Source organism: Nestor notabilis, unplaced genomic scaffold, assembly GCF_000696875.1.
Source record: "Nestor notabilis isolate BGI_N333 unplaced genomic scaffold, ASM69687v1 scaffold7541, whole genome shotgun sequence".
Classification (NCBI taxonomy): Eukaryota; Metazoa; Chordata; class Aves; order Psittaciformes; family Psittacidae; genus Nestor; species Nestor notabilis.
The window spans coordinates 17028-38498 of NW_009913436.1; the positions used below are offsets into that span (position 1 = coordinate 17028).

The 21471-nt window shown below is 45.1% G+C and overlaps 1 protein-coding gene across 1 annotated transcript in view; it reads right to left on the reverse strand.

The window, feature by feature from the left end:
* Nucleotides 1–1137: 1137 nt before the first annotated feature.
* The window catches only part of BEND7 (BEN domain containing 7), a gene marked incomplete at its 5' end in the record, with an annotated part of 41567 nt that continues 21233 nt past the window's right edge, over nucleotides 1138–21471 (reverse strand). The window contains 4 exons of the mRNA XM_010023205.1: nucleotides 1138–1556; nucleotides 5997–6047; nucleotides 13688–13807; nucleotides 18930–19155. Coding sequence (XP_010021507.1) covers nucleotides 1495–1556; nucleotides 5997–6047; nucleotides 13688–13807; nucleotides 18930–19155 — 459 coding nt within the window. The remainder of the gene's footprint in view (nucleotides 1557–5996; nucleotides 6048–13687; nucleotides 13808–18929; nucleotides 19156–21471) is intronic.

Below are 21471 nucleotides of genomic sequence, written 5' to 3' on the forward strand. Positions count from 1 at the left end.
ACGCTGATTCCTTTGCTGAAGGGATACGACACGGACACGACAGAGCGGTGCCCCCTGCCCAATACAGGCAACTCCAAGCCACGAAGGAAGGAAAAGACTCAAATCTTAAGGTTTGCAGTGCACATTCAATCTATTCCACAGCTTCAGAGAGAACACGGGCATTCCTAAGAGTCCACAGGAGGTGTGTGGGGAAGGGCTGGGAGCCTGGTTTCTCAGGTGCCAGGAGAACAAAGTGATCCCATTGGCTTCGGGGTTGTTTGTGGGCATTCGGTGACATCTGAGAAACAGGCTTTAGGATTGTTAAAGAAAGAGATTAAGTGTTTTGACAACCATCCCACTCTGTAATAGCACTTCTGTTGAGACACCCAAAGGCCAAACAGTTTCAAACCCGAAGAAGATGCAGCTAAAATATCCACAGGGAAATGAAACACAGCAGTGAAGGCTCTAGCAGCTCTCCCTTGAATTCCAGGACACACGCTCAAACTACCTGGTGATGGATGATGCAGGTTAAGACCTGCCAGACTTTTTCCCAACATCTTTAAAGTGAATTTAGTGCTGATGAAGGTGCAGAAGTGAAGGTTTGCATGGAGGGCACATACGATTTTACCTTAGCCCCGACCCGAAAGGACTGACCCTTTCAATGTCTAAGAGGATAGTGCAATGTCTTGATCGATTCACTCATCTTTACTGCTGAGACATCAATCGAGTGCCAGGGAAAAGGTGACTGTAGTTTAAAACATGGTTGAATATTGTTGCCAAGGGCAATGGCTGAAAAATCACAGTGTGCAGACCCTCTTCCTGGAAATAAGCAACCTATAATGGTTTGAGACTGAAGTACAGGGCAAATGAGGGGAGAATGACCACCTCCAGCCATCTGCACTGCGAAAATGCTCACGAGCCATCTCAACAGGACCACATAGGGGGAAACTGTCTGAGGAATAGCTTCTCCTTGCTATAATTAGGAAACTGGGCACTGCTGGGAGGAATCCTGGTCATTGGTAGCACAGCAGCCAGGATAGGAAAAGCAGGTCTGCAGAAGCAAAAAGCTTGGCCAAGTCAAATGCTCATCGAGCCCCTGGGTTCCTGATGGAGAGAGATGCCTGGGGACAGGAAGAGTCTCCCGGCTGTGTGTATTCACCTCTGTGTGGCTTCAGATGAAACACTGCTGGCAAGCGTGACAGTCACATGGAAAAACACAATCATGGAGGATAAACAGGAGGATGTCTTCAGAGTGGCTGCCCCGCTAATTAAATAGTGCATTGGATGTGGAGGGAAATCACCTTTAATTAAGATGAAGAAGAGTGAAGCGATCGGGTGGCTTCGTGATTTGAGGTTACATGGAAAATGCATGAAACGACACAAACTTGAAATGAAAGCAGTGTGTGTTGTCCATGTCTTGTGGTACACTGAAGCTCTCGTGCCGAGCTGGTGGGAACGTTATCCAAAGGAGGGGATGTTTCTATCCGCTATGAACACTGATGCGGGATGTGAAATTCAAGTGGAAAAATCCAGGTTTGCGTCTATCAGATGATCTGTTGTGGTGTCGAAAAGGTTACCTGAGGGGAGAAACAGGGAGGAAATCAGCTAAAAATACAGGAATTCAGGAAATCAGTCAATTATCCCCAAAAAAGGGAAAAATGAAAATGATGGGAATTACATATTGGAGTTCTACCACGTGCTGGGGCTGAGCTGCTGGTGTGTACACAGGCAGCAGCTGCTGGATTCCGCTTAGAGTAGGGCTCAACTGGCTAAAGAAAACCAAATTAGAGTTTTTTGAATCCATATTTGCCAGCCAAGTTTCTCACACAACATCCAGTGCCCCCACTTCAGATGCCAAGTGCTGCATTAGAGCCCAGAACAAACTGCACTGAGATGCTCACCCCTTTGAAGTTAGGTTCTGAAGAAGGCAAGAGGCACCACATGAATTTTAAACCTCGAGTACATACTTTAGGATCTTCTTTGCAGCGGTCTAAATGCATATGGGAGAATATATATATAAATACCTATCTATATTATATAGAGATATGAAAAGGTGCACGGTATGATTATATCCCATCTTTTTTAAAGCACTTTAAGAATGTGCTTTTTCTAAACAGAACAATGAAAGATGGACAGAAGAATTACAAGGAGCGCGCTAAGAACACAGGGCAAATAGGAGACAGACATCAATCAGCCTGAGAGGCAAATGCAACCCAATGAAAAGGGAAGAGTCATACAGGCATGCACTGAAAGGATAAAGATTTATATTACAATAAAGGATTTGTATTTAAGGTTTCGAAAAGGGTTTTTATTGTTTGAAGTTTCATTTTCTTGATATTGTATTTCAAGAGAAAAGGAGACAACCTGTATAGAATCGGCTCGTTGCTGTTTTCTTATCATCTGTTTCTTTACCAAGAGATTGCTCTCATCTTCTCACAAAACTGTGTCACCTCTGGACCTGAGGATTGGGATGTCAGTGTTTCGCCTTCTTTTAGGGATATCAGAATTCTTTCTCATCTTGAAATTAACCCCAGTGTGGAGAAACTACACAAACTCTCAGCACAGCTGTGGCCCAAACCAGGGGCATAAGGGGGACTCTTGCATGGTCCTGGGCTGCATATATCTTACAAATCCAATTTTCAGGACAAGGATGCAAAGAATAGGGTGGTGCAGCTGCCTTGCATCCGTTTCCACATGCAGAACTTAGGGGTTATGCCCTCCTGTTGTTCCTCTTTTAAAACACAAGATCCAGATGCTTTGTGTCAATTGCAGACCAAAATAAGATGAGCCTTTTGGCAGTATCAACTTCTATAGAAAGACTCTAAAAGCTGCCACATCTTCATCCTGATAAAGACCTACCTCACACCTTGTATCATAGAATCACAGAAGGGTTTGGGTTGGAAAGGAACTTAAGATCATCCAGTTCCAACCCCCCTGCCACGGGCACTGAGAAACTAATCAGTCTTTCCTCTTAGTCAGTGGTAATTACCCCCAGGGCTCTCTGACCCATCTCAGCTCAGGTCTGGACACAACCTTCAGCTTCTGGTAGGTGCTGTGGAAGCCCTGAGCTTTGATAACATTTGTTAGAGGCAATTCTAGCATTTTCTTGAGATTTATGTGTCAATGGACCAACTTTCCCAGCAAGTTTCACTGCCACGGTTCTTCCAATTCACTTTAAACACCCTTCAATCAGTGGCTTTTAAAGCAAGGGACCTCTCAGCATTGATGGCGATTTTAAAACAGGAGCATGATTTCTGCTCACAAGAGCTAAAATCTAATCGGGAAGAAAACGTCTTCCTTAGTTTTATGGGGATGTACCAGCCCCAATGTTCTACAGGGCTTCAGAGTTCCAGAAAAGGGTTTAGAAAACAAAACACCCCGTGTGCTCCTCAAAGCCCAGCACTTTGCTAATGATGGGCAGGTTCAGACCCAGCTGTAGGCACCTATTACTGCACAGAGCCCTGTCCTGCTGGCACCTCCAAACAGGACCTAATTGGATCTGACCTTCTCTCTGGAAGCAGCCCTCTTCCCATGAGTGATGAAGAGAGCAAGAGCAACCGCACTTCTGACTGAGGTGTCTCCAAGGAAGTGTCAGACAGAGGCTGTGATCTCTAAACACGAAGGTTGAGGCATTGCTAGTCCACACATACCCAGATCTTGTTCACAATGTCACCAGTGTCGCAGGCAGCACTGCCTGAGCAGATTAAAAGCATCCTTTTTTTTGGCACCAGCACTTACTGTTGATTCAGATCATCCACTTTGGGTGCTTTTGCTTCACAAGTTTGCTCAATTCTTGAAGACCGGAGAGCAACCATCTGATGTCTGCCCTAGACAACTTCTGTACCCCTCCTTTTCTCCCCCGATCCAGTCTCCTGCAAGGCCCACCCCCATCAAGCAGCCCAATTCACTCTGGTTTTGTTCTACCAACACACCAGGTTAATCACTGATCATGGCATTACAGAATCATTTAGGCTGGAGAAGACCTTCAGATGATCAAGTCCAACCCAGCACTGCCAAGTCCACCACTAAACCATGTCACTAAGTGCCACATCTACATGTATTTTAAACGCCTCCAGGGATGGTGACTCCACCACTGCCCTGAGGAGCCTGTTCCAATGTCTGACAACCTGTTCGGTGAAGATATCTCTCCTAATATCCAATCTAAACCTTCCTTGGTGCAACCTGAGGTCGTGATTTATCTGCTATTAGCTGTCATCTGCAACCGAGGCCCATTGCAGCAGGCGTTGTACAAACGCACAGTCAGAGAGACTCTTCCCCAAAGAGTTTTCAAGCTAAACAAAGAAGACAGCTGAATAAACCACACAAAGGCTCTCTTTAAAGAACTTGCCAGTAACCCCCCTTTACAAAACCAGCTACGCTGACAGGGAAAGACCCCTCTAAAAGTTATATTCCACCTCTTTTGCTACAGTCCTTGATAAAAAGCATCTGTAGTTTGGCTCTCTATCATAATTACTGTCATTATACTGTCTGAATATCACTTTAAATCACTTGCTTCCAAGAACAGTATGATATTACACGGATACGTGGTATAAAGAGGCTCTTGCACACGTACAATACCACAACCACCTCGGCACATCACCAGACACGTACAACGTGAGTAGTAACTACAGCCACCGCGTCCAAAGAAGAGCACAACCACCCCGTAATTCTCCTCCACACAGCCACCAGAGCAATGAAAAGATAACGCTGCGTCGCATTAGCAGCCTTTATTAGGGTCCTCTTGCAACAGAACCGCTTCCCTCCCTGATAGAAGCAACGAACAGGATGTCACTTGGAAGAGACCTTTCAAACCAGAGCTTCCTGCATCTATTATCACAGCCGTGCCCTGAAACGCTATTCAGAGGCTGGCCAAGCAAGCAGCACGGTGGCTCCCAGGCAGCGCGTGCTCCCAGCCCCCCCTGGGCCCATGCCAGAACAAGACTATAGCTGCTTGTCCTCCCGAGTGCTTCGCTGGTCCTATTCCTTAGTAACTGCACGTGCTCCGACAGCGGGATTGCAACCGGCAGCGCTCCACGGCTGGCAGCTGCTGCTCCGGCACACAGCAGCAGTGTGTGAGAGCTCCTTCCTCCAGCCCCTAAGCGAGAGAGATTAGGAAGCCCTTGCTATGATAGTACTACTGCTCCCCATAGCCTCCAGGTAGCATGCGCTGCGCTCAGCAGCACTGCCCTGTTCTTCGCAGCAATCTCCAACCACCCTTTGTTGTTACACCTTAGAAACGTGATAAAAACACACCATAATCCACGCTGTTTGTCTGGACCCTCCCTCCTTTTCATTTAGCTTTGGGGATAACATGTAAATTACAGGGAAATGACTCTGCAGTGCAGGGAAATGTCGTTCTCCTCACACTCTGGCCCTGCTGGATCTTCAGAGGGTGGCAGCTCAGCTCCTGCCATCAGGGCACCTATTGATGGACTGACTCTTAACAAGAGGGTGCTTCAAATTTCAGTCTCAGCCCGTCTTGATTTCAACACCATGTGCAACAACGTGCAAAAATCTTCCTTCTTCGCCCACCCAGCTAAGCTGCTGCTCAGCAGCTGTCAGGCTTTTGAGGGGGGCTGCACTTCAAGGAAAGGCAGCCCAACGCTTAACTAGCACACAACTATCTCTGCAATCCTTCTGTGAACCCGACATATGACTGCTGATACCTTGGACAGCTGAGCACATGCTACAGTACAAATTATTGTGTTCGTCCCTACCAAAAACCTCCCAGAAATACCAGTGGTGAGCACAAGTCTGGCGTAAGAATGGTAATTTACTCACTAGCTTAGCTGCTGCCATGAACCTTGAGGCTTTATGAATATGAAACAGAGGGGGAAATAGAGGGGTAAGATTCTGATGCATTTGGTTTTTAACACAGGCCATCGAAAACTTAAGAAAGCGGGGTCCTGTGTGCAATTACCTGCCTGTATGTGGCACGCCAGGAGTATTGAAAACTGCTTCTGTGCCAGAAATAAACAAATACATTGGAAGCTGATAAAAATTTGAATGCATTTTACCTGTTTGTAGGAGAGAAATGTCCGGCTTCTCATCACAGTCAGGTGCCTCTGCTGATTGCAAATATAAACAAGAAATCTCATTACTTTGACTGAATACGGGAAGGCGATTAAAAAGCTGCATGTTCTAGGAGTGGTTTTGCATTTTCTGTCTACTTTCCTCAGATGCAATTTGCTATTGCTCCGTTTAAAACCTCACTGCTTGGAGGAAAAGGTCATATAATAAAAATGCAAACTTAGAAGAGAGGAGTTGGGTATTCGGAAGCAGTTGTGCCAGTGACGGGATGGAGTAAGGCTTGCTCTTGTTAAGGTTTTAGGATATCTGGATGATAAAAGGAGTAGTGAGCATTTGCTAAAGTCATGTCAGGAATGTCCCCAGCGGTCCTTGGAAGGCTGGATCTCCACCCTTTGACAGCTGCCATCATCCACTGCCTTTGGGGAAAGGCTGAATCCCCCCATTCCTGTCCCCAAACTTCTGTGACCACAGACGAGCTCGTTTTACAGGGCACAGATTTACAAGGGCAAAGTGTCTTCAAAGATGCAGTGATTAAAAAGGCACGTAAGCACGCAGGGACACGGGCAGCTACAGTGTGTGTATACACACGTGCTTTCCACCCACAGCTTAGGCAAGATCATTTGTCTTCATTTAGCCCACGGTGAAGGAAGGCTAAAAGCCTGATGTGTTCACCTCATATTTGCCACAGGCCAAGGGTATGCATAAAGACAGCTGATGTGGCTCAGCGGATGTGCAGTGACTTGTTAGACTGTAGTACCCTGGAGTGTGCATGTGAACCCCGAGTAAGTTACAAGTGTGTAACAGGAAATCAGTGCCTAATCTGCACAGGCCTCATTCAGAATCCTGTTATCTTTGTCTTTTGGCACTTCAGCATGGTATTTAAGGCCTATAAAACACAATGAGATGCTTGAAAGCACTTTGGCAAACTAGGTGTGGTTATAAAGGACCAGCCCATTACACTGGATGGATATACATCTACTTACATCCACGTATTACAAAATATCCATAGGGATCAAATCTGACCAAGGCACCCACTGAGCAACTTAGTTCAGCTCCCACTTGGAACGAAGCTAACTGTCCTGGTCATCTTTATCACTGCTCTGCACATGAGGATGTTGAGTTGCTGCCTTTATGATGATATTGTAAGAACTAACCCAGCTCCTGATGTACATTAGTTTCCTAATGTAGATCCACCATCCCTTGGCTATCCATCACTGGACCAAGAGGCTGCTCTCTCTTCCACGTGCATGGATGTCAGTTGAGTTTTTACCTGTTTGCTCCCTACTCAGTTCTGCAAAATTAAATGAATTAAAGAAAACAGAAGCAAACTAAAACCCATGATACTGAGCAGCTTTCCTCCCACAGAAGGTTTAAATGGAGAGCACTGACAAGTATACATGGCACAGGCCTGCAAGTGACCTTGTATCGATACCTGTTTCTGCTTTCTGTGAGAAGGTGGCATGGTGGGCAGAGACAAATCAGGTGCTCTGTACAGCTTACTGTGAAAATATGGAATACTGGAAGGAACGGGTGGCTCAATAAATAGGAAGAGTTTACCTAGGCTGGTCTGAATGTGGACTGGACTCCCAGTGATGGAAGGACTGGATGTGCAAGGGAGAAAAGAGCATGGTGAAACAAACAGCTGAGAAACAGCCAACAGCATATACACAGCTTAAAAACTCTGACAGTCTGAGGCCAGCTTCTGTGTCATGAAGAACTACCTGCACCAAGCTACTCAGCAGAGACAAAGCTGTAACTGGCCCATTGGGCTGAAGGGATTGATGCTATGAAAACGGGGGAAGCCAGATCTGTGTGCTAGCAATGGGCTGCAAAAGTGTCTCCTCTATCAGCACCAGGGTTAGTACCAACCAGGCTGAGAAACAGCCAACCACTCAAGTGATAGTTCCCTGGAAATCTCTGCAGCAACCCTTGAGGTAGCTCTAGAGATGGAGTAACCTTTCTGCCTAAATGCTCTTCTTACATATTCTGAACTCAAGAGGAAGGCAGTGATAGAGAAAGGAACAAATGGAAGCTGGGAAAGAAGATAAGGACTTGAGCCTCCAACTCTGCAGAACCAACTTTGTGCCATTTTAATGCAGCACAAGACTGATAGGTGAAGTGCAGCTCTCCACCAACTGTTCCAGTCCTGTTCCTCATGCCAGCACAAATGTTTATAGGGTCACCAAGATCAGATCTCATTCAAAACTGACAACATCACCACACGAATGCTTGTGCCAGCACCAGAACGGGAGTGGGAGCACAGCAGATGCCCAGAGAAACTGCTCCCTCTTCTCAATAGCTGCCTGAATTTGTTTTATGAAACTGGATGTGTAACCGCAGCTCCAGGTGAAGTACAACACAAAGACATGGCAAACACCTCGACCTCCCAACATCGATGTAAACCACCACCTTTCCATATATCATTCCAAGCAGGAAAGAAGGTTTGCTTTTGACAACCGCACCCAGAGACTGCCAGCCAAGCTTTACTTGTCTTGAGCCAGCCTGCAAGACAAGGCAAGCAGGAAGAGAGGCTGCTGTGGGAATCTGGAGTCTCTTTTCTGTCCTTCACTTAGATGGAGCTCAGTAGCTCTTACGAAACAATCCCAATAGTAATTTCCTTATAACCTGCCCTAAAACAACAGGAAAAATAACACTGTTTAGCTTCTGATGTACATGTTTGTCTGGTAAGTGCTGGTTTGCTCCTCAGACAGAAGTACCTGTATGTCACAGCTGGGAAGATGAATGCAGCAGTTACTCAGTTTAATATTGCTGCCTCTGTCTAAGATATCATAGCATATGTTGGACTTGCATCCTCCATCCTTCCCGGCCCTGTGTGTACTACTAAGCCAAAAAAAAAATAACCTAATCTCTTGCAACATGTAGATATTGTGTCAAAGACACAAAGCAGGGAAATCAGAAGGATGAAGAGAAAGAGAAAGCAAAAAAAACCCCTCATATGAAACAATGGAAGCAGCAGTTTGAACAAGGATGTGGGAGTAAAGGCCTATTTCCAGAAAAGAAGGTAAGCATCTTTTCTTCCTTCATTCCCACTACTTTACACTGCAACAAGGTAATGTTAATTTTAAACAACAATTCAAGGATGAAGCGGCACAGCATGTAATTTATTTAAATTAATCCTGCCTGGAAAATGTCAGCATGTTTTCTAACATTGCCATATTTTCCTTTATGGAATAGGGCAATCAAAAGCTTCCAAGTTATGCACAAGGTAATCACTTTGCATGAATAGCTCTTACCCTGTGTTCTTTGGCCATAGTACTCACACAGGATCAGCTTTCCTGTCTGTGCAATGGACTACTACTGCTGAGTAATGGCTTAGAGGCTCTTCAGACCATAAAAAGGGAGGAAGAACTTACTGTGTGGCCCCTGACCTACTGCTTATTAATGGATGGAGAGTTTAGTAATCAAAAGGCTTGGATGCTACGTCTGGCACAGAGGTGACTGGAACAGCCAGTCAGTTCCTTCTGATTGTACCTGGTTTAAGATCTCTATGCTAATGGTTGACTGTCTCCCTCTGTGCTGCCACTGGCAAGGCCACCGGCCACCTACCCATGTTCTCTTCTGCAGGGTGAAGAAACCACACCATGGGAAACCTACCACTGTAAATCACAAGGCAATCTGCATTGTAATTCACACTGCTTTAAGAGAGGAAACCTTGGCACATGCCTTTTCCTTTGACTTCTTCCCTTCCAGGGCCACTTTACATCTCATCCCAGCATCCACAAAGGTTCAGCTTCTCTGCTGGGAGAAGACAAGATCTGGCACGATGAAGCCATGCCCCATGCGCTGTGCTGTTGGCATGACATGGGACCAGTAGCCAAGGCTGAATATTATCACACTCTTTAATTTTAACTATAACATCTGTTTGTAACATTAACCTACAGTCTCTTCTCCCCTTTGTGACAGCCAACTTGTGAAATTCTGAAGAGACTGAACAAGGCCAATAAAAATTTAATGGCAGTGACAGCTTTATTCTCAGATCTAACAAATAAAAAACCTTACCCCAGCCTCAGATCTCAGGCAATAATCTGAAAGAACTAACAAAAAAACCCAAAGCAAAATAAAGAAATTAAAAAGAAGAATATTTCCAGCTATGAAAAAATATTGTCACTGATTTGGAAGTTAAATGAATTTTTATTTGGCTCAAGATAACAACCTTCCAAATCTGCACAGGGGAAGTATTTTCTAGAAAGCAGCATTTTTAAGGGTTTTTTTTTTTATTAGCTTTCAGTGTAGGGGGCTTTTCTGTCCTTAATTCTAGGAGATGAGGCAAACATCATAAATAAGGTTGAAGCTGGGCAGCATCTATGATCCAGCGATCATGGAAACACTCTGCTGAGCACGCCCTATAGAAAGGGGTACAAGAAGCAGATCCGCCCCACTCATTTGCTGGAATTCTCTGAAATGGTGAGTACCACTGAAAGCAAGAACAGGCTTTACATTATCAGCCTGGAATAATGTTTCACAGGATAAAGCAGAGAGGGCTGCTCATGAATGCAGTGTCCTACTGCCTGCTTTGAGATGAAGAACTAATCAGAGGATGTGCTAAATGGCTCAGGGCAAAGCAATCAGGATGGGAAACCTGCCTCTCCTCTCTTAAATACTTCCTGTTAAAATTTAGCCCAGCTCAGTGGTGACTAAAAAGTTGAGTCGTGGCTTCTGTAAAATAAATGGATCATCTTAAGCTTTCTCCATAGGAAGACTGCACATTAAGACAAACCAGAAACCGATGTAGACACATTGGTGCCATCAGGCAGCAGGGAGACACTGTGGCTCACAAAGCCTCAGGTGGATTTATCTTAACGCTGGCTCAGATGTGTTCTTTGGGCACCTTAGTCTATGCCCACAAACTGAGCCAGCACGTTTCAGTGAGCAAGTGGAGACAAAACTAAAAGAGAATGACCTGGGAGTATGGACACAAGGATACTCGTTCAGGAGGGCTCAGCCTCTGCCCAACGAGCCACACACAGACTGGAAGAGCTCAGCTGGAAGAGTGATGAGTCCCACATCTCAGTGGCTGCAACTCCCATAGTTTTCAGATTCTTAAAAGCTAAGTTTTGTAACATGGAGTCTTGGGACACCTTCTCCCCACAGCAGATCAAACCTCGCCCCGCGCCTGCTCTCCCCTCCTGTTCTGGTCTCCTAAGTTACACACAGCTGTAACAATTTTGGTATGGTTTCACATTCAAACATTCCAACATCCTTCCCTCAGTCCTACAGACCTCCCCAGGCATCTGCTAACAGCCATGGTTGGAAACAAAGTATGGGGCTCAATGGATCTGCTGCTTCATCAGCTTTACATCCCTCATATCAGAAGCTCGTGGTTGTAACAGAGGTCCTAACAAATCTTATTTCAACAAGATGAAGGTGTTACTGTCTGCTCCTGCCTCTCTGCTGCTGTCTACTGCTTTGCTGCCACAAAGGCTGGGGAAACTTCCTATTTGCTTCAGTGCAAGGGCAGGTTGGGTTGGCTTTGGCCACCCGTGGATATGGCAGAGGAGGGTAAGGTGCAGATAGCCACTGAGGTGTGTTCAATCACTCCTGCAGCACCAAGAAGAGCTGTGGCCTCATGTCAGAGAAACCAGTGCACTTCAAGGAATAGCCAGTAAACTAAACACAAAAAAAGAGCTTTTTTACCTAGCTAGGTACCATGTACTGTTTTTTCAGCAAATAAACCCAAGGGGCTGACAGGTACATTGCTGCTCACTCCTCAGCCACACACAGTGAGTTACCTTCCCTCTGCAGACAGAGACAGGTATTGGAGCCTATCTTACTCATTCCCTCAATACTCAGCTTCACTTATTTTTCTTCCTAGTCTTGCTAGCTGAGAGACAATATCCTCTGCTTAGACCCTCCCATCCTGAGAAAGGACCAGAGATGGAGGTGGCCCTGTTTGAAAGGCAAAAGCTGAACGTCATTGTCATTTTAATTAATATCCTGCAGAGGCACCAAGAAAAGCAAATAAAAAAGGAGGAAGGAAAATAAAAATCAAAACAAAATTAGGTCAATCCTCTTCCCCGAGGGATCTTCTGCAGTCAGCCAAGGACCCTCTGCTCCCCACATCTTGCACTGCACTCGCACCTTACTGAAGCCTGGAATCCCACTTCCACCCTCCTGTCCTGGGGGAAGAGGCAGCTTTGGAAGGGGCAGAACTCAGTCCTGTTGTACAACACCAGTAATCTGGCACTGGCTTTAACAAGATTATCTCATATCCCTCTCTTCTCATAAGAAGGAGGACATAAGAAACCTACACATAAGAAAACCCTTTTCAAGGCTAGTGCTGGTTCACTTCCCCACTAAGGGAAGCTTATCCTACTGAATAATGTGTGCTTTTTTTCTCCCCCGTGTTCTTTCTGTCTCTGGGTGTTTCTCATTTTCCTCATTCTTATGCTTTTCCCTCTTGGCATTAATAATGCGGAGAATGGTTTCACATGCTTGTCTAAGTGTGTGTTTCAGAGTCACAGCTTTGGACAGAGAACATCGTCTCTCTGAGACAGGGAGCTGGAGAGGACATCTCCTGTGATCCTGCTCAACCCCCCCCATAGCCATGGGAACCACCAGCATCCCCTGCAGAGCCATCAGGTCTCCCATCCCATCAGCTTGTGGATGCTAACAGGCATGTAATTGTGGTGTGGGCAGAGTGAAGAGGGGAAAAGGCAGGCAGTTAAATATGGTAACAGTGAAGGACCGTGTTTAAGGACACTGGCACAACTGATGTGCCTCAGACAACAGTGTCAGATGCTCTGAGGGAGAGATGGGCAAGAAATACAACCACAAGAGAGCCTTAAGAAAACACTAGGATAAGGAAAAGCGAAGCTTCGCATGAAGAAAGTCCCTTGTAGGATTAAAGAGAAGATGGGAAGGGACTAGTTAAGGTTTATAAAATATTTACATATCTCTTAATCAGTGATACTGCTTTCCCATGAATCCTGCCAGGGATTTTGACTCTGCATGTTGCTGTTTGTTGCTGGAGCTGTGTCCTGTTGGGGTGAAAGCCTAGTGCACAGCCCTCACCACAGGCTGGACCTGGCCCCAGACACGTAGGTTATCCCAGCCCAAGTTGAGCAGCTCTGCTGCAGACCCCTACCTACATTACCTGCTCACTGCTGGCAAGCTCTCTCCCATGTATTGCAGAACCTTGCTGGCACAACCAGGGTGGGAATTTGTGGGTGTTTTTTGCTACAGGGATGTCGATTCTTTCACAAGGAATGTGAGAAAACTCATCTATGCTTCCAGACACACACACAGCTTAAAGGGAAAGGGCATTTGGGTTGTGTCTTAACAGTACAGTGAGGGGCTCGTCACACCAATAGCACAGAATTAAAGACTTCTACTTGCAATTCTGAATGGATCAGCTAGTTTAGGACTCAGATTTCATCAAACACTTCGAAGAAGAGTTTGGGTGCAAATGGAAACGGGTTAGAGACAACATTTGAGAAAGACTTAAAGTTAACGTGGCTGCAAAGACAGTTTCTAAACTTGCTACCACACCAAACATAAGGAAACACTTTACACAGAGACCTGCTAAAATCCGAGGGGTCTTGTTTTCATAGAGTGAACATGTGCAGCTCCACAGTCAACAAGAAAACACTTCTATGGGTACAAAGGCTCTAAGCTTTTAATCTTACACTCACATGTTGCTCCGTGAATTTTTACATACCTGAGCCTCTTTTTAACCGTCTTCTTGCAAGTTTAATTTGATCCTGAAGAATCTGGACCCAGTCCCTAGGACCAGGCAGTTTATCCACATGGTTAGCTGTGCAGTACTTTTCTGTAAAGACTGAAATAAAAAGATACCATCTTTTTGAAGTGTTCCACCAGGATGGAGAAAAGGAGACTGGAAAGGATTTGAAACAAAATATATCCACAATAACAAAATTAACCACTCATCAAAAAGCATTTAAATGGCCAAATCTGGGATTGCAAGAATAAAGCCCAACTCAGCGTTTCACGAGTTCATCATTCAGATGTCATTTGTGTGTATAAATATCACAATAATACCATAGTTACTCCTTATAAAAGCCTATTCCAGAGAAACAGTCTACACCTGAGCTCTTCCATTCATGAGTTTCACACAAAAACATCATGGAAAAATAGCAGGGTACTTTGAAAAGAGCCTCCAGATGTGGCAGGCACTTGTAAATGCTGCCTCCCATATGGTACAAGGAGAGAGCTGAAGATGTGCTCATTCGATGGCCTCTTGGTCAGCATCCTAAGGCTTTAGGCAAAACAGATGACAGATAGAAGCTCTCCCTCTGTGGAAATCTCTACAGTTTTCATATTGCCAAAATAATAGGATGTTTATAATGCCACTAAAACAAAAAGCCATTTTTGAGAAGAAAGAAGCATCCTACAGGTCCAATGTCATACTTGGTAAAAATGCTAAACAGAAGGTCAACATTAGCTTTAACTCCATATTTATTGCAACTTCAGCAATGTTAGACCCAAAATACAGGATTATAAAAGGAGTGAAACTGATGCAATTGACTTTCATCACGCAGCTGAGAGGTGTGCAAAAACTAGACAAGAGTAGAAATAGAAAACAAAATGCATTATTTCTCTTAGCATTGCTATTGTATCCTGGTCAGAGGTCTCAGAGCTCAGTGTCCAATTATGACTGGGAAATAAAGAGAGAAAAGTGGTCCCAGATGAAGGAATATGTAAACCTTGAGAATGAATGTCACACAAATGGGATGGGGAAGCACGAAACAACAAAAAAGACCATTTCAGTATTTTTATACACACCCTTTAGAAGCAGTGCCAGCTGCTAAGTGTAAGGGGATTGAAAATAATCCCACCCTCCAAAGTCTTTGCACGTTAACAACTTCACAAAACCACTGCATGAAAGGCAATAGCAGTACTTTCCTCTGTAGTCTGATCAGCAAGGCTGTCAGACCAAATGTGAGGGCTTCCCAGAGAAGTCAGTGCAGCTCCACACATTGCCAGTGTCTGATCTGCAACCATTATGGCCTCTCTGAAAGCAGAAATAATGCTTCCCTTCTCAATCCCTATGGTACCTGACACAACAGGAACCTGGTCAATGACTTAAAGACTCCTACTTACTTGAAATATGCAGCTGCAGTTCCTGCTTGTGAGCAGGGCATGGGGACAATCTGTGACACTAGGCTGTACCCAGTGCTGCAAGTGCCTGCAGCTGATTACAGCTGCTGCCCACTGTTGCCTGCACTGGAAGCCAGAGTCTGGCAGCCTTGGAGAACCAATGTGTTAACTTGCTTCTCTTCTCTAACTTGCTTCTTCCCTTGAATGAAAGTCAAAATAGCTCTGATTGCTCAAGATGTGGTTCGGAAGCCACCAACGTAGGCGAAAAGGAATGGGAATGCAATAGGAAGGAGGCAGGAGAAGTGGGATCTCCCCTTTCTAGTCCACCTGAGCTAACAACTCCTCTATTATAGAATCGTAGACTGGTTTGAGTTGAAAAGGACTTTTAAAGATCATCAACCCCCCTGCCATGGGCAGGGACAGCTTCCACTAGAGCAGGTTGCTCCAAGCCCCTGTGTCCAACCTGGCCTTGAACACTGCCAGGGATGGGGCAGCCACAGCTTCTCTGGGCACCCTGTGCCAGCGCCTCAGCACCCTCATGATCAAAAAAAGCCTGATGTCCAATCTAAAACTACTCTCATTCAGTTTGAAACTGTTGCCCTTTGTCCTGTCACTACAGGCTTTGGTAAAAAGTCCCTCTCTGTCTTTCTTATAAGCCTCTTTCGGCACTGGATCTGCTCTAAGGTGTCCCCTTGAGGAGCCTTCTCTTCTCCAGCTGAACCAGCCCAGCTCTCTCAGCCTGGCTCCAGAGCAGCGCTGCTCCAGCGCTCACTTCATGTCCTCCGCTGGACTCGCTCCAACAGTTCCACATCCTTCTTATGCTGGGGCCCCAGAGCAGGACACAGGACTGCAGGGAGGGGTCTCATGAGAGCAGAGCAGAGGGGCAGAATCACAGAACCATCAGGGTTGGAAGGGACCTCTGGAGAGTCCAACCCTCATGTATCTAGTCCAACCCTCATGTATCTAGTCCAACCCCTGCTGGTCACGCTCCTTTTGATGCAGCCCAGGATACAGTTGGTTTTCTGAGGTGCAAGTGCACGCTGCTGGCTCATGTCTGGTTTTTTGTTCACCAGTACCCCAAGTCCTTCCCTGCAGGGCTGCTCTCAATCCATTTATCCCCTTCTGTACTGATATTGGGGGCTGCCCCGACCCAGCTGCAGGACCTTGCCTTTGGCCTTGTTGAACTTCAGCTTCACATTATGCCCACTCTTCAAGCCTGTCAAGGTCCCTCTGGATGGCATCCCTTCCCTCTAGCAAATCAACTGCACCACTCAGCTTGGTGTAACCTGAAAACTTGCTGAGCGGGCACCAGAAACCACTGTCTGTGTCCCTGGTGAAGTACTGGTCCCAGTATGGATCCCTGAGGGACACATCACACTTCGATTTGAACGCAGCTTACTGAGCTCTGCAGGGAGGGACTTCACTGCCTGGATTTCCAGTCAACCGCATAAAGGAAAAACAACAGCTTCTGGTATTTTTTTCCCCATCTCTTTTTCTTTCTCCCCCGGTTCTGAGTGAAAGATTGCTGCAACTCACACAGGAAACTGATTGCCTGGGAGAAACACTGCAACTGATTCAGCAAGTGCCACTGAATCCCCAAGGTCAGAAGAGGATTTCTCCCTGGCTAATCACCCTGTTGCAGAAGCATTAAATTACTTGTAAGGACAGCAGTTAAAATGTTTTCAGACAGGAAGAGTGATGTTCAAGCAAACAGTCCCTCCTTTAAGTTCTCTGCTCGTTTTTGGCATGAATGTAGCCTTTTGTATCACTGTCATGGAAAAGGACTAAAAGTGCCACTAAAGGATATCTGGGCACGTGGTAGAGGAATGTCCTAATGGTAATAATACAAACAACATGATGTTGTTCTTGTGGGGATTTCATACTGGCTCAGTTATTTCTTGGAATAAATGAAAGCACAGTGTCCCATAGCCCAGCTCCTGAGAGGGAAGAAGGGTGCTCCTGGAGCCAGGCTGAGGAGAGATCCACAGGATGTCAGCATCTTACTCCATCACAGTTTGCAGGGATGGGCTTTCCTATCAGGAATCAACCACTAGCACTTAGGCAATACTGTAAATACCAAGAAAGATCACTGTTACTACAGCAGTACCTAGTAGTACCATCACAGATGAAATTTACCTGTTGGAACTACAACTCTCCCCCCTTTCTTCTCCCAAACTCAAGGGAAGAGGTTAAACCAAGCCTCAGAATTTGCTCCATTACAAGCTTACCTACTGAGTAACACTGATCTCTGCAGTGGGTGATGATGCTATTTCAACAGTGCTGCTGCACCTACTGAAAAGCATTGCTTTTATCATAGTGCTGCTCAAATTAGAGTTTGTTGGGGTTTTTTCCTAAGTCATTTTGAACTCCTTTTTCTTCCATTTAACTTATTTATGAAAGCTTTTAAGGAAGAAGAGATACAGATACAGGGATTCACCTTCAGAATTCTGCAGATTATTAAGCTTAAGAAAGTATAAAAAAATGTTTGTCATTTAATGATAACGTAAGAAAGTCTGACAGCAACTCTGTAAGATGTGTTAGGACCATGACATAGCCACAACTATACTTTATCACACAACTGCACCAGTTGAAAGGATCACCTGGTGGTCCCCATGTCCAGCCTGCTGCTCAAAGCATGGCCAACTAGATCATGATGCTCTGGGCTTGGAATATTTCCAAGGATGGAGATCCTGCAGCCCTGTTCAACCACCCTTGCATTGAGAAAGCTTTTCCTTACATCACATGGAAATTTTCCATGTGTCCAATGCCTCTTGTGCCTCTGAGAAGAGTCTGAGTCCACCTTCTCTGCACCATCCCATGAGGTGGTTGTGGACAGCCATAGGGCTCCTCCTGAATCATCTTCTCTTCCAGTTCTCTCAGCCTTTCCTTACATGTCACTTCACATAAGTACTTCACCACTTACCTGCTTCAATACCGTAAGTCTTGGTGACTCTCCACTGGACTCAAGCCAGTATGTCCATGTCTTTCTTGCATGGGGAGAGAGGGACAAAACTGGCCACAGATGTGGTTGCAAAAGGTTCCCTGCCTCCTTTCACTGCCAAGAGACTTACAGAAGCTCTTTTCATTGCCTTATGTCTCCTATGTTGGCAATCTGTATGTCAGGACAAGACACAGGCTCTAAAATAAGCTCTACTCTGCAATACAGCCTGTCTTTTGGTAACTTGGGTATTTTCCCTACTACCTCAGATTTCAAAAGAATAGAATCCAGTTCAGAATATCTGGTCTAATACCAGTTCTTAATATGTTGTGATCAGAGAGGTTACAGGTACATGTGTTCTTCTGGAAGTGAGAAACACTGACTGCCAAGAAACCCCCCCAGCACAAGGTCCTCACACTGACTTAAGAAACCTGTTTCCTCAAGAGAAGGACCACCACCATTCTTATAAGCATCAGACTCATCTTGGTCCCACTATTATCTTCCTCCATCTCTCCCCAGTCCAGCCATCAACAACTCAACTATTTACAGAGCAGGCACAGTCAGATGCAGCGCAAGCCTCAGAGTTCTGGTTGGAGACAATCACTGTCATTATGTTTTCAAGAGTTCTTTGCATCTCTGGTATCCGGAAGAGAAAAATAATTACCTTACAGGAACATTGAGTTTCTAACCTTAAGAGCCTGACTTCACAAACTGGGATCACTGGCTTAAAATTAACACAAGCTCTCCCTGTAGAAGCTATTTTTAACAAGTGAATGAAAGGGAATAAAAATAAGACTGCATATTTTAATAGACTTAACACACGTCAGAAATTCTAATCCCCTTACACTCCCTGTGGCTGAGAATATGTTCTGATTCCACATATGAAAGAAAGCAAAACCCATACCTTTTATTGCACCCACAATATTTTGGTCTAGTCCTTTCCGGTTGTCATTGAGCCCTCTTTTCCTTTTGCCATTTGGTAAAGAGTTAGCCAAAGTCTTGTCATCAAAAAATGCACAGACCAGCTTCCTAAAGAGCAGACTTCCTGAGCGAGTATAGTTTGATAATATAGAGTCCAGCTGAGATTTCGGCATGAAGACGTCAAAGCCTTCTGCAAGTTGCACTTCTGGCTACCAAAAGAATACAAATGTTTTAATTAAAGGAGCATTCAAAGATGTTATTTTACTTCAATCATGCACTGGTGAGACTTTACAATCACTTAATCAAACCCTGAATCTTTTGCCAACTATTCAGTACCGCAGCAGCCTACTTCATTGAAATCAAACCCCATCAGTGAATAAGCACCTTAAAAGGCAAATCAAATAATCATACTCATGTCTAGCCACTGTAATAGGTGACAATTACTGACATTATTTCTAAGCGTGCAGCTAACAAAAAGAAAAGAGATACCTTTCAATATTGGAGAATAATGACAAACCAGAGGATCATCCCAGAGCAATACTCCTATGCAATGCTTTCTGGACATTTATCTAACCATTTTATGGACTTGTTTCACTGCCAAATGATGTGAATGAGTGGGCTGTGGGGCAGCCAGGCATTTCCAAGCAGCACAAATGCAGGGCTACTGGCTGTTCCACATGGGCTTCCAGCACAGATGAAGCCCACAGCAGTAGATGATGAGTTTGAGGTTGCTCTTGGAGTCAGCACCTGCTGATCATCCATGTTTCCTTCCTTTCCATGTTCCCCAAATGCAGCCTTAGAAAAGAATGATGTTATGTATACAGCTTATTTCAGCACAGTGGGAAATCACAGGGATTTACATGGCTGCTAGAAAATGAGATGGAGGCAAAGAAGAGGAAACAAAACCATCCCGTATCTCACAAGAGTCTCAAGTGCATTGGGGGCCAAAGCAGACAAAGTTCTTCAAGGAAGTCCCCTTACTAAGAGTCTTTTTGCTGCCCCTGTCTGCACATATCAGAAATTACACAATCAATATTTGCAGTGTTTTCTTCTGTGACTACACAAGATATCTGTACGAAATAATTATGTATCTAGCATGAAGACACATCTTGAATAAACTAACATTTTTAAGGTATTATGTGGAAGCTGGGGAGAAGAGGGTAACTGCGGTCATGATGTGAGAAAATAAGCTTGCTCCTAATAACTTGCTCTTTTTTCCCCCCTACATGAAAATATATCCATCAGTGACGGTGTGTTTTCAAAGATGTTTACAGAGCAAGAGCAAATGCCATCTCCCATCAAATCACCTGCAAACGTCTTGAGTCTAGACAGAAGAAAGGGCTGCCAATCTCAGGAGGATCTGGCTGTGTAACTCTTTTCCCATGGATTTTTAAAAGCCAGTATCAAGAGAGTTACAGGAAGCAGTATATTTTCAAAGCATATTCTATCATTGGATATGATTCTATGATGTACATGTGTATTTTGCAATAAAACTGGAGATTACAATGCTTTGTGAAGCCAGGATGAAGCATTTTTAAGTATTCAGGCAGCAATTAAAATCTAAAAGGCATATTTCTCAGCATTTCAAAACGCTGGATCCAGCAAAACAGAGTAACTCTGACATTTGACAGTCTTCTGATGTAGGAGGGTTTTTAACGTGTTACTTCTAAAGTTTCTGGTGACAGGAGCGATTTTCAAAAGTAAAAAACATGGACCAAGTTTACAATTTGGGAAAGACTCTACTTCATGGTAATCAAAAACCAGAATGTAGTTGTCATGGTGATAAAGGTATCCTGTCCTATTCTGTTATTTGGGTCTTGGGTCTTATGATAGTGATCTAAGATAACCTCGATGAGACAAGATGCCTAGGGCGGACAAATCATCTTCACTAACCATAGAATCACAGAATCATAGAATTGTTCAGGTTGAAAAGACCTTCACTGAGTCCAACCTTTACCCCAGGACTGCCAAGTCCACCACTAAACCATGTCCCTAAGTGCCACATCTACATGTCTTTTAAATACCACCAGGGACGGTGACTCCACCACTGCCCTGGCAGCCTGTTCCACTGCTTGACAACCCTGCTGATGACGGCATTTTTCCCAATATCCAGTCTAAACCTCCTCTGGCACAACTTGAGGGCATTTCCTCTGGTCCTATCACTTCTACTTGGGAGCACAGACCAGCCCCCACCTCGCTCCATCCTCCTGTCAGGCAGTTGCAGAGAGCGATAAGGCCCCCCCTGAGCCTTCTCTTCTCCACACTAAACCCCCCAGGTCCCTCAGCCCTTCCCCATCACACTTGTGCTCCAGGCCCTGCACCAGCTCCATTCCCTTCTCTGGCCCCATCCAGCACCTCAATGTCTCTCTTGCAGTGAGGGGCCGAGAGCTGAATACAGGGTTCGAGGTGCAGCCTCACCAGTGCCCAGCACAGGGGGATGGATGATCACTGCCCTGGCCCTGCTGCCACACTGGGGCTGGTACAACCACCACAAGCCAATTACTCCTGTGGTAACTTTTCTGACA